General features: G+C 35.7%; 1 protein-coding gene across 7 annotated transcripts in view; it reads right to left on the reverse strand.

Moving 5' to 3' along the window:
- PHF20 (PHD finger protein 20) overlaps positions 1 to 14,578 on the reverse strand; it is a 61,334-nt gene that overhangs the window by 32,414 nt on the left and 14,342 nt on the right. For all 7 annotated transcript variants that reach the window (XM_044447638.1, XM_044447636.1, XM_044447632.1 and 4 more), the window contains 3 exons: positions 11,565 to 11,675; positions 2,328 to 2,499; positions 1,507 to 1,591 (listed from right to left, as the gene is read on the reverse strand). In XM_044447638.1, the coding sequence (XP_044303573.1) occupies positions 1,507 to 1,591; positions 2,328 to 2,499; positions 11,565 to 11,647 (340 nt within the window). In that variant the 5' untranslated portion in view covers positions 11,648 to 11,675. The remainder of the gene's footprint in view (positions 1 to 1,506; positions 1,592 to 2,327; positions 2,500 to 11,564; positions 11,676 to 14,578) is intronic.

Raw genomic sequence — 14,578 nt, forward strand, 5'->3', positions numbered from 1 at the left:
TACAAAAGACAAGCAGATCTACTGTAAACCAAGTTAGAGCAACTGCAAACAGCTTTCATCTACAAAGAATCAAGCAAAAAGCTAATAATGGCAATTGGGTCATTCACCACTGTTTCCACCAATCTTTGAAAAAACTTCTCTGCAAGACAATGCTGTGCAGAGGTGATGGAGATAGAAAAATACAGTTTCTTTGCTGCCATCATCACAACTTTGTCTGGCTAGATTCATTAGAACATTTTGTCTGCTGATGTGTCTCCAATTTAATTTTCTGAGCTCCTGGATGGTACACTCACACTTTCATCACTCACACCATTAAGCAGCAGCTGCCTCCCTGCTCCTGAGAAGTATCTTCAGAGGAGCTAGTGTTTTTCATAAGATATGAGAGATGAATGCTATCCCACCCCTGCCTTAGGTAAGAATTCTTCTTTTGTACTTAAGAGCTTAGATCCATGCAAGTGGAGCAAGATCCAAATTCTTATATACATAAAAAGAGCTCTCTATTTCTGAGATGTGGTAAACAATCAGTCCTGTAATGTAACAGTTCTGGATCTATTTGGGGTTTCTCAGCTCCTGTGTCAGAAACTTCAGAAGGGCACGGCCCTGTAGTCAAATGTAATTTAGTGTGCTTTCTACAATTTTTACAGGAAACTGGATTTAGTAAGAGCAGTAAAAAAGTTTTGAAGCCTATGCAACCTAGTATTTTCTCTTTAAAAAGGATCAGTTTCAGATAATTTAATGCACAAATATAATCTATATCTGAGGGATTTAAAACTACAATGTTTGAGGGATTTGTTAAAGCAACATAGTAATAGGGCTTCCTAGATTCATTTTTCACAACAACAAATTCACTGTACCACTGATTCACTGTACCATTTTGTAAATTTCAGAAAAGTCCTACTGAACAATCTATGTCCCATTTGAGCATCCAAACAAAAACAACAGAAAAAATCCAAAGGTAAAATTATGAAAACATCCTTATTAGGGATATCTGCATTGTCACATCATAGTGAACCTATATATATATATTATTGCAAACTATATGTCAATCCCAGAAAGTGACTTACAAAATATTTATATGATGATATATTACCACTGGGTCTATAGAGCACAATAAAAGCTATGAAACTGATGGTGTGAGCTGCTGACAGTCGAAAAGACTGCCTTGGAGGGACAGCTCTTTGTTAGGGGTTTACAAGTAAAGAGTGAATGACCACTTGTCAGAGAAGCCACAGAAGCAAATTTCCACTATAGGAGGAGGTAGCAGTTGAATTAGATCCTTTAGACTCTATGGGTTGGATCCAGACTTCTCTTTCTATTTGCACTCCAGATCCAGAGGACACTCCAGTTACAGAAACAGAAGAGAGGCATTTTTTCTCCAGTTTCTCCTTCCCCCTGCATCGCTAATGTCACTGCCCACACTGTTCTAGAGGGTCCCCCAAAAACAAAATACTATGAAATCACTATGCTTCAAACCAAATCACTATGAAATTATCAATTATGTCTTACCATCCTTGTTAACAGAAGTAACTTTGGCTGGATAAAAACGACAATCAGACCAGCAAGCCAACACCTGATCATTTATATGAAATCCCTGAAAAAGAAGAAATAATCATCATTCCAAGCTTTACAAAACAAGTGTGCAGAAATATAGCACTCCATTGTAGCTTTAATAAATTAGTCTATCCTGTAGACAAAACCCTCCTGAAGCAGATTTCTCATTTATTATTTTAAGCTTCATTACAACCGTTCTATTCCACCTATATTGCACAGTAGCAGTAATTTTCTGTATGTATTCTCAAGACAAAGACCACTATAAATAGCAAGTTTACTGAACATGTACACTGAAGTCCTAGGTTTGGGTTGGTTGTTCATTGTATTAAAGTGCTCAAAATCAGAAATTTGCACTGAAAAGTTACAAGAATCTGTTAAGACTCCAAACCTATACTTACTTACTTTACTTATTTATTTAAAACTTTTATATGCCATCACCACATGCCTCAGCATCTTAGGACAGCTTACAAACGTACAAGACTGACTTCTGGACAGCCATGTATAGAACTACATTATAAAAGAAGGCTTAGAGCCACAAATAGTCTCCTAATCAAAGGCAACATAGACCCAGATCAACATGGTTATCAACTTTTTATCCTATCCTCTCCTAGCCCAAGGATTAACAAAAAGCAATGTTCTTAATTATTTTCTGTATAAATTCAGCACAAAACCCTTCATGTGCAAATTCACAAGCACTCATATTAATTTCTTTTCAAGTTTATAATATTTACATTTCACTCCAGGGAATTCATGACTAGACTGCTGCTTTTACTTACAGAAGAGCCTTCTTCTTCATGCAATCCTTCCTTTCTTAATTGTATTTTTTCTAAAGGACGTAAATAAGGACTATCCCAACAAAACCATTCATCATAACGATGATTCCATCGTTTAAAATGGATAAGCACTTTTCCTTCTTCATAATCAATTTCTTCAATATGAGCTGGATACCTGTATAAAGAAAGTTCATTTAAAATATTATCACTATGAAAAGATAGGAATGAGTATTGAAAAACAACAGACTTTTTATTAATGTTACAAAACCATACATTTTGTAATGGTGTTTGCTTGTGCTATTAACAGTAAGACCTGATATAAAATTATTACTAATACTATTACTTTTATATTACAATGGCTTGTATTCTACTATTTACATCTTATACATGATATATTTAATACTGCTTCCATTCTGCGAAAAATAAGAAAACTTTCCAGCACATATGACAAACATAGAATATTCAAATATAAAATCAGAGACATTTTTTGCATCTTATATTTGTGCCTTGTGTTATGCTTCAGTAATGATCTTTATCTATGCCTGACATTTTCAACCATATTCTAACAATATTCTAATATTCTAACAAATATCTTGCTGTTACCATCAACATAGTTTGTGACTGGAAGAGGTAAATCCTGTGTTATTAAGAATCAGATAGAACACACACACATGCCTAGGTCCTCTGGGCAATGACAACAGGGCATGTTAATTTTTTAGCACCACCAACTGATACTGTTTCCAGTAATGTTAACATTATGTACATTTCAAAATTGAACATGGGATCATCTAGCATATAAACCTCCCCAAGTTAATCTACACTTCTGTCCAAAAGTCACTGCAAGAGTGACAATTAAGAACTTAATCCCGTTTCATACTATTTAAGCAGTGCAATGAACATGCAGTTGCAGAAATTTACAATGAATTCCTCATGCATATCTGCTTTGCATGGAGAATAATCAGTTCCTCCTGATTTGTTCTGAATCATTCCTGAGACAAAATCCTTTTCAGCAATCACATTGATCAGATTCACCTTCAAATAGAGAAAGGGTTTATTATTCCCTGCTGCTGCCAGTTAAATCAAGCAAAACCACCTATGCTTGGAAAGTGTTTACCAATTGTTTTTAGAAGAGGCTGTTGAGAGCAAATTTGGAGAATGGGTGACAACAAAAGAAAGACCACTAAGCAAAGTAACAACACTTTTCCCCTTAGGCAAATTAATTCACTCATGTTATCATGTTACTAGAACATTAAATACTCTACAGGGGCAGTAACCTATTTGATATTACTAGTATAACTTATGTTGCACTAGTATGACCTTTAGCACAATGTTAATCCCTGGAGAAACCATCATGCCAGAAAAAGTTATTGGCATTGTGTGACAGGCTGTATACCCTAGATCAAAATAATCTGTGTCAGTGATGGTTCCTAGTATTCATGATGTTCACATACACAGTTCACTTTGCATAAAAGCAAACAGAAAAATGGTGCATTAATATACCATATTTTTCCGTGTATAAGACACTACGTTTTCTTTAAAACATTTACTTAAAAATGAAGGTGCGTCTTATACACGGGGGCTGCAGGTATGCTGTGGGAGGGGAAGACTGGCGCATGCGGAGGGCGGCGAAGCGATGCGCATGTAAGGCAGCAGCTTGCTCGCTGGAGATGGGTAGGAAAAGTGGGGGGCATCCTACACACGGGGCATCTTATACACGGAAAAATATGGTATTCTGTCATTCTGTTGTATAAGACTGAACCTATAATCACATCTATATTAAAGTTAAGGAAAAGATCCCTTGTTACAAACTTTCCCTATCTTTACTTTGGTATACTGTCTATTTATTCTTTCAGAATTAATAAGTTAAACAAATTCTGAACATTTTAAGCCATTTTAGAATTTTAACTAAGACTAAGCTTGCAAATATTTAAAATGCTATGCCACCTCATCTCAATAATATCCCAAGTCCTCCAATGTTCATCAGTATCAGACAGATTATTATGTTTCAGGTTTATATGGAAAAAACCAACCCACTTATACTATTCTCTGCTTCTTCTCCTACTCCCTGATTACTATCAGATATCTGGTGTTGCAAGGCTATTGTAGGAGGCAGTCTATGCTAGATCTGACACCACAGGTATTTTAATGCCAACCATGAAATTCTGTACAGTATCACAGCAGCTGTATTCTCCCAGTCACTTTCCATCACTTTGTCAAAACATCCATAGGTATTTTACCCTAAGAAAATGTCTTATAATTTCCAGCATAGGTGGCTGGTAGTGCATTTTTCCTATCTAAGCATGTACAAGATTATGCCTTTAAAAACTACAATTTAAATCAAATTTAAATTGGTCCTAAAAATGCAATGTTAATGTATCATTGGAAACTTCTGAACTAAACAAATTTTATGACCCCAACATGTATTTTTCTTACCTAGATTAAAATTCTCAGTGAGGGTTATCACTATTTCTAATCCAGGCTATAATTTTGCTTCTGGATGAGTAACTATCTATTAAAAATAAAATGGATTCAATATTTTCATCATATTGTTTAAACTATTTTTAAATTAATCTCAAATTTCTAAAATCTCCTTTCAAGTTTGAGTTGCTTCAATATAGATTTACATTTCATTATAAACCCTGAATCTTCCACAATATTTCCAAGCAGAATTTGAAGCATATTTTAGTGCTGACTGCAAACCAAACAGAATTTTCATTAAAAAAAAAGTAATTCACTAACATTGCTATAATGTAATCTTCTCAATCCTCATTCAATCTCTTTACTTAGATCAGTTATATCCTATTTTACTATTGTATTAGTTTTTTAAAGAGCACAGAGCTATCTAGAGGGACTGAGTCATACATTTTGAAACATTTCCACTGAAAAATTATTTTATTACCATGCCTAACAGAAGCAAATTTTTAGATTTTCTTATATAAACTAAATAAACAATTTTGTCAAAAAGCCAAACCTATTCCTTCTACCATCCAAAACCTAGAAACTTGCATGTGCAGGACTGTTTAGCCCAAGGTCTTTTGTAACTTGCCACTGGCGATGGCTATTTCATGAAATTCAGTCCAATTTTTGTTCTGTTGCCAAAGCTTGCCGAAGACAATGATTAGGGTATTTCAAAATCCCCCCTTCTCATGATGCATATCATAACGTGGTGAGAAGACAATTAAAAATACTTCTGAATATTTCTCATCTTGAAAACCCTATGATGAAACAATCCAAAATCAAACAAGAGAGAGTGCCAAAAGATGGAGAGTCCCAGGTTGGAAAGCATGCAACCAGGTATTGGGGAAGAGCAAAGGAAAGGTACAAACCACACTGTTGCTTAATGATGCAACTAGATCAAAGCAGTAAGGAAGTCTAGTGGCAAAGAGGCAAATGGAGAGTCCAATGCTGTACAACACATATAAGTACAGTATGGAATATGAAAACTATGAATGAAAGCAAACTGGAAACCATAAAGGAAGAAATACAGCAGGAAGCAATCACAATACTTGGTGTGAGAGAACTAGAGCACCCAGAATAGACAGGGTACCAAGAGAGCCATTTCAAGCTGCAGAGATTGAATCAGTCCAATTCATAACAAGAATATGTCAACAAATATGGAAAACAACACAACGTCCTACAGACTGGAAATGTTCCATACACATTTTAGCCCCCAAGACTGGAGTACAGCAACCCTAGAACCATTGCACTAATTTCCCACATAAGCAAAGTGATGCTGAAAGTGTTGCAACAAAGATTATTACCCTTTATGGAGCAAGAAATGCCTGACATTGAAGCTGGATTCCAAAAAGGAAGAGGCACTTGAGATCATATTGCAAATATATGTTGGCTACTAAAGCATTTCAAAGAATTTCAGAAGAAGATCAGTCTATGCTTTATAGACAATAGCAAAGCCTTTGAGTGTGCAGATCATGGCTAGATAAGGATGGGCCTGAGAGAAATACCTAAGCCTCAGCATTTGATTGTCTTGATGTGTAACCTGTATTGTGGAAAAGAAGCTACTGTTAAGACAAAATATGGAGAAACAGAATGGTTTCCTATTGGCAAAGGTGTCTGACAATGGCGTTTTTTAAATCTCCCTATCTGTTCAATCTGTGTGTAGAACATATAAGGAAAGCTGTATTAGGAGCAAAGGAATACGGAGTGAAAATGCAGAAAAGATACTTCAGTAAGATTGCAGATGATACCATATTACTGGATTACTGGCTGAAAGCAGTGATGAACTGAAATGACTTCTGATGAAAGTGAAAGATGAAAGCACATGAGGAAGACTACGATTGAACATGAGAAAAACAATGACTACAGAAGAATTATCCAACTTTAATGTCAACAATTCAGCAAATGCAATTGTATTTGAGCCAATATAAATTCAGAGGGAGATTGCTGCCAAGAAATTTTAAAAAGACTGAGACCTGGAAGAGCAATAATGAAGGAACTAGAAAAGGCTGTCAAATGTAAGAATGTTTGTAGACTAAGGCCAAGATTATTCACACCACTGTATTTCCAAACCACTACATATGGGTGTGAAAGCTGGACAGTGAAGTAAGTTGACAAGAAAAAAACAGATGTGTTTGAAACAGTACTGGAAGAGAGCTTTGCAAATACTGTGGAACAAAAGCAAGAAGAATAAGTGGACCTAATCAAGACCAAATCAAGCCTAAGCTTTCTCTAGAAGTAAAAATGATAAAGTTGAGGGTGTCATACTTCTAGTACATCATCACTGGCAAGGACAGAGAAGGCAGTCATGAAGTCAGAGAAGGCAGAAGAAGATGAGGAAGACAAAATATGTGATGGATTGATTCCATAAAGGAAGCTGCAGCCTTGGCTTTACAAGAGCTGAGCAGGGTTGTCATGGACAGGCCATTTTGGAGGGCATTCAATTGTAGGGTCACTGTAAGTCAGAGACAAGTTGATGGCTTGTAAGAACATCTCAACAAGTCTATGCATGCTACGAAGGAGAATAACTTAACACCATAATGTCTTTTTAATAATAAAAATATCCTTCATAACTTAGTAACTTTTCTACTTGTGTGTTATGTATAATGAAGTATATAAATGATTTCTGCTTAGAAAGGCTACTGTCAGAAAACTATAATTAACAGAACCCATGCAATACTTCTAGTTCTTCAGACAGTTTAAATGGCAAATGAAAATATAAGTAAAAATACTGGAAGAACAGCCAGAACAGGGAGAAGTTCCAGTTCACTCATATGTAGGTAAGAAGCCCCTCTGCATGAAGTTTCCCCAACTAACTTCAATACAGGAGGTATTTTCATGTATGCCAAGAAAGTCAAGTGGCCCTCCAAATCCTTGGGCCTTCAGATGCAATGTGGACAAATGTGGTTACACAGAGCTTCCACTGCACACCAGCACTCCCTAAAATATATTAAGAGCCCTTGGCCTGAGCTGAGAATCAATGTTGTAGATTTAAAGTTTGATTGAACTATGAACTTAAGTGAGCAAATTGGTTTGTTATCAATTAAAAAAGAAATTAGAGTTCAATTTCATTCATTGTGTTAAGATATTTTCCAGATAGCTATTTCTTCATTCCTTTGAGTACTATCCAATGCATCTAACTATCTTAAGCCTACTTAGCCTTAGGCAGACAGCAAATTGTCTGGAATGCTGATTTATAGATAACACCATCTGCTATAACCTTAAACAAAATGGATTCTCATAAAAACTTATTTCCATAATGCATTACCATGAAAGGGAAAGAAATTTATTAAAGTCAGGATGAAATGCCTTGCTGAATTTTGTATGCTTAAGACTAGAATCTACTGCTCTACAGCTACAAGGTTCAGCATAGTATCTCAGAAATTTATTCCCCACTTTTCCAATACATTGTTTTCCTCAAGCTGGCAAGTGGAATAGCACATTTTCTAATATTCCTGTCTGTATAAACCCAGAACTCTTGGTCTCACTGAGACATTTATACCTACCAGCAACTACCATAGCAGCTAAATCTAAATCACATTCTTCTTTTAAGGTCAGCATTCGTTCACCTCCTTAAAAATTCCTTGGGGCCAGAATCTGCTTTATTTCAAATACAAATCATTCATTCCAAGGCACAGGACTACTGAAAAGTATGGGCCCTGCATCTATTGAAATGTGACCTATACAATAACCTCACTGTTATTTCATTTCTACAATATCACTGTCTCAAATACCTTTCCCAGAAGCCTTCAGCTGATGAAAAAGGAAGACGTGTTCAGTGGTCCAGTCCCTTCTGTTCTTTACCAATGCCTGCTTGGAGGCTCAGTTCAGAATCCTGATCATGAAAGGAGTCTACATATATACAGTGGGCTCTCTTCTATAGACTTTTGCTCCTCGAACAATGGAGAGCAGTGAAACCATGGATGGATGGTCAGGGTCAGCTAGTACCTCCCTGAATTCCTCTCATGTGGTGTTAGGGTTGGGGCAATGATGCTTAAACATAACTGTACTGCTTCCCCATTTCCTCCTACCCAGCTCAAGAAGTTACAATACTACCATAGTAAACAACAATTCAATGAAAGAAGTGTAGAAGGTGACTGTTTTGCTAGAGCACAGAAAAATCCTTTTACCAGATCAAACTATTTGTTCATCTAGCTAGTATTATCTACTGGCAGCAGCACAGGTTTTTTCATATTTGATTATTTTAATTTGGAATTGTCAGGACTGAAGCTGTCTTTTGCGCAAATTATGCCTATGAGTGAGCAACAAAATATCCCTCCACAGGAGTTGAATTCCAGATGAAAGAGGGCCTTCTTTATGTAGGACTCTCATATCCAAAACAGTTTAATAACTAAGATTGTAAACTCAGGCCCACTTATCTTAAGCGATTCTGAACTAAACATGATTAGCTTCTGAACAGACATGTACAGGACTGCATTGTATTACAGAATGGAAGACATTACAGCACTGCATGATGGGAGAAAAATAAGGAAATATGACAAGAACATTTCAGATCATAACAAATTTGATGGCAGGGAGTCAAACCGAACTCAAAGTTTAAAATAACAGATAAATAAATAACTGAAAACCTGATTAAACAATTATTTTATCAAAGTTGGAACAGAACCTGTATCATTATTTGAATGTGCTGAATCCTGGGATACCTGTTTTCTAGAACATTTTTACTCAGAATTGTTATGCCTTAAATTGAATAGGATCTAATTTGGCATTTTTGTCATACTTAGTAAACAAGAATTTTAAGTATGTCATGTTAAATGGTACTGGCTGTGCAAACAGAGATAATCTTCAAATCCAGAGCATCTTAACTAAATTATTTGATTAGAACAAAAATCAACAGAGTACACCAATGTAGTTTATATGTTATATTCAAACAAATACAAAGTTTTACTTGGAAATTCTTTTTATTGGAATACTTGTGAAGCTTTTAAAACATGACAATAGCATACAGTTCCTTACATTTTTTATACTTAAAAACAAATCTAGGCACAGAAAATTAATATACTAATTTTAGCATGTTCAGAGTGCTATGCTACTATATTTATTATATATGAACCCACTAGGGGCAGTCACTCAAACTCTGGAACTGTCTGATTATTAGTATTATCTCATTCATTATGTTGCTTAGTTAACTGAAATTAAACATCTTCTGGGGACCAGAGAATACTTCAGATTCCTAGATGCAAAATCAGAAACAGAGCTCTATCCTCAGACCTGGGAATCTGCACTCCAGTCCTCCTCCTCACACTTACATTCAGCATGGAAAGAACTGTGCCAGCTTCATCTCTAAGTTTGGGAACTCAACGGGGGGGGGGGGGGGGGGGGGGAGATAGGTTCTAGTGGGTCAGGAGAAGAAGAGAGAGACCAGGATACAAGCTGTTCTGTGTCCTGTGCAAACTCTTTCTTTTCCACCCCAAGACTCCAAGAAAAATAAATGAAAACAGCTGTCAGGCAAAAATGCAGAACAAGAGATGCAAGAAGGCAAGATCATCTCCAGCGCCCTCCTGGTTTCCACAGGATGGTTGATGCCTCTGCGCTTGGAGGATTATCAGCATCAAAGGTTAAACCCATAGGTTTGCACCCCAAATACCACATTTTAGCAACAGATTTTAAATGGAAAAAGTATAGCAGTGGGGTATTTACCATGGGAGACTTCTGACCACATCACTAGTTGAACCAAAGTGGGAAAAGAATCAGTAAAAAAACCCCTCTAAGGTATCAGTTTGGAATAAAAACTACAGTTATGCACTCAGTGGTGTTGTGAATAATTAACTTACAGAAGTAACATCTGGCTGAAGTTCCTACATGTTAGTCTTTACCCAGGCTTCTATGTTAAAAAGCAATGATTACCAATGTAAGCAGACTGAACAGGCATGGGGTAAAAAAGAGAAGAAAACACTATGTTTGAGTATTGCAAAGTGTCTCTTCCATTAGTTTTTAGCCAGCTTCATTATTCAGATGTCATGCCAAACTAATGTTAATAAGAAGAGCCTCTACTGGCTGTGTAGGAAGATGAAAAAAGCAGATGAAGACTAGAGGAAAGGCTAGGTTTGTTCCTATCTCACTAAACCAGAATTAGCCAACTTGGTGCCTTCCAGATTTCAATTTCTATCAGCTCAGCCAGGAAGGGCAATGGTCAGGGATAATGTGAATTTTAGCTCAAAAAATCTGAAAGGCAGCAGATTGTCCACTCCTGCATTAAATTATAATTTATTATAATTTAACATGGTACCCAAACATAGCCAATATGATTTGCAATCCTGGTTTATAGGCAGCACTTAAAATAGTTTCCTGTCTCAGATGTCATAGGAATTTGTGATTTAACAAACCAGGAAATCTCTTCTCAAGTTAGGAATTCAAACAAAGCAAAGAGGAGGGGAAGAGTTAATGTGTAAGTTCACTGCTCATTAACACTGTATGGCGGAGTGGCTCTGCTACATCCTAATTGTTTTTGAAACATTCTATTTTTGATATAAATCCTAGCATTTACACACAACAAAAGTATAAATATCACTAATAACTTTATCATACAGGCAAATAAAAATCATAATTCAAGTTTTTTCCTGTATGAACTAGAAGAAAGCCAACTGGTTCATGTGTGCAGAACCAGTTATTGTAATGTTATTAATCTGAACAAGAACAACTTTTGTAACAGCTAATCAGAACTAGACCTAAACTGGAACACTTGTTGGTTTGACTCCCTGTTTGTAGCACAATGCGACAGCATCACAAAAATGTATCCGAGTGTTATCATGAAATAAGAAATACCAGTTTTTTAATCTGTCTCGTGCTTCCAACTGGGCTCCCACTTCAAAGCTGATACCTCTTCTGTTTGGTGGATGTTTTCTCATTTTGTTATAAGCCGCTGCTTTTATTCCCCTGAAAAATGCAATTAAACATCAATCACCAGAACCTGAGTCATCTCTTTATTTGCTAATCCATCTAATTAGTTAAATAATCCACAGTCCAATGTTTCAATTAAGAAAACTCTCTTTATATCCAATAGAATGTACACTGAAAAGATCACCCTTTGCTATGTGGTCTCCCTGTTGACAAAGAATGGCTTTGTATATCCAGAATCATAGAAATTGAGCTCTGGTAGTCAAGGGGGAATAAGTAGGTGTATTGTGCATGCACCACTCTTTTGAGGAGCTCCTTTCAGTGATGCAGGTGTAAAGGTACATGTAACGGAATTAAAATTCTTTGTAATTAGTATTTTATTATTTATGCTACGTGGGTAGTTTTAGGACACTATTTGTGTAAGCAGCCCTACATATGTATGACTTTGTTCATGTGCTATAGAGACCAAGTAGAGACTATAATGCTGCCAAATAATAAATCATCTTTCATATATTTGGCATATGGATTAGCTCCACTGAATGGCTTCTTTTTGCATGCAGGAAAAACCAGTGTACATGATGAAATAGTACATATACACAAAAATATCCTGCCACATGGACAAGCTATTATGAAAAAAACAATTTTAAGTACCCTCCACATAACTGCTTTATTTTCTTAATCAAAAACCTGCAACATTAGAGGCATGTGGCACTTCTATCAGAATAAAAAAGTTGTGCTGAGGCACAATTGGGCGGCATACAAATGTTTTCCATGAACAAACAAATAAATAAATAATATTAATGTTTTGGCAACATTTATCCTTTGCATCTATCATAGTAAGATGGAGAACTGACTGAGCTAGGGATGTTATTGAGTTTTTGGGTACTATGAAGGGCACTGTTAAATCTAACTTATTTGAATATAATTTTGCAATTGTTCTTGCATTTTTATGGTAGGTTTAACGCTAACATTTCCATTCTCACTTTCATGCTAACAGTATAGCATGCTTTCACTGCTGCACTTCTTTTAAATTAACCAAGTAACCAATGATCCTTCTGTGCATACAGCTGAAAATACTGAAAACTGGAAACAATAACAAAACACTTCTAGATAGCTCTCTAGATCTTTACCATATTGGTGATATGTGACATGAAATGGTTGTCAAATAGAAAAACCTTAACATTGTGATTCTCAGACTTATGTGTTGGGAATTACAATGGATTCCCAGCACTTTCTCTGTCAAAAAGTTTTCATTTTTTCCCCTAACACAGACACTAAAAATGTAAAACTTCCAGAAATTTGGAAGCCATGGGAAAAAATCTGGAGAATGGACAAGTCTGAAAACTGTGAAAAATGGAAAAATATACAATATGACATTTTTTCCCAAGTCACTTTGCTACATCTAAAGATCTAAAGTCACCTTACTACATTAGCAACTCAGTTTGTTGCTAATGTAGTAAGCATCTGCAAGCAACTTAGTTTGATCATAAAATCATTATACTCACTATATAAAATTTAGAACTAAGGCCTACTCAAATAACAATTGTAAATTTGCTAATTAAATTTACAGGACTTTATCTTTTGTTAGAAACAGATGCAATTAAGTTGCTTAATTCTAAGAGAATCAAATTTTAGAGCTGTAATGTATTGTTCTGAGAGTTCTGAAACTGAAATAATCTGATTTATAAAAATCTTTCTGTTACACAGTTTATTCCAGGTTAGTAGAGATTACACAGCAGTATTTGAACACCTTATCTTCAACATTTTATTCATTTTTCTAAAATATTGCATAATCTAATCTTTCTCCATTTTTCAGAAAAAAAAGACCTAGAAAAAAGTCCCCCGACCCCAAAATATTTTCCAGATCTTCATATCTCTATGTTAATTTACAATTCTTCCTGTATTAGAAAGTTGTTTTTAGTTTTAGATCTTGGTTTTATATACAGGTCAAAATATAACTTTAAATTCCTGTACTGAATTCAACTATGATTTCCTGCCAGTATTTGAATTTTTTAAAATGAAAACTAATAAATTTTAAAACTCTCCAAACATGAGATATAGTTAAATAGAAAGCCACGAGCAATTTCATGATGGGGATAATACTATGTAAAATAAGACTTCCTCTGACACAGCAATCTTTCCTACATTATGCAATACCAGTCACCTTTTTAATGGCTCTTCATCAAAACCTGCAGTTTTGTGGGGAGAATTATATGCACAAAACTATCTCATTTCAGTGCTGTTGTGTTGCTCTATATTGTTATCACCATAAAATATTAATCTAAAACAAGAGAATCCACAGAAAAAGACAAGTAATGAGGGATCTAGAATTTTTAGCTAAGACAAATATGTAGTTGCTAGAACTCTGCCAATCTCTTGCCTTGCACCTTTTTCAATGTTAGGGATTGTTATCACAGTCAAGTTAGGCTTTAGAGGCACCTAAGTGGGCTCCTTCTGCTATATTATGTCAGACTATTGGTCCATCTAACCAGTACTGTCAACACTGATTGGCAGCAGTTCTCCAGGGTTTTAGATAGAATCTTGTTTAAGCTCTACTTAGAGATGCTAAAGATTGAACTTGAGACTTTCTGCATATACAGCATGTGCTCTACCACTGGGGTATAGTCCTCCACCTCCAAAACATGTTGGGACTAGGAAAGGTAGCAGGGATCTATTTTACTACTATCAAAATAGCAACACCAACTTCTCTGCAATCTGCAGAAGCACAGATTTTACAGAAGTCTATACCCACCTCCTCCTGGCATAATATCATCTTGACATGCCCACCAGAGGTTCAGTGTAGAACACTTGCCATAATGAACAGAAACATTTATTTATAACATTTATATGTCGTCCTTTACAACATTTCAGGACGGCTTACAACAACATGAATCATCCCTCATCCAACAGAAGTGGCAAAATATTATCTCCCATCTTAAATG

Source organism: Varanus komodoensis, unplaced genomic scaffold (assembly GCF_004798865.1).
Source record: "Varanus komodoensis strain SLA01 unplaced genomic scaffold, ASM479886v1 scaffold52, whole genome shotgun sequence".
Classification (NCBI taxonomy): domain Eukaryota; kingdom Metazoa; phylum Chordata; class Lepidosauria; order Squamata; family Varanidae; genus Varanus; species Varanus komodoensis.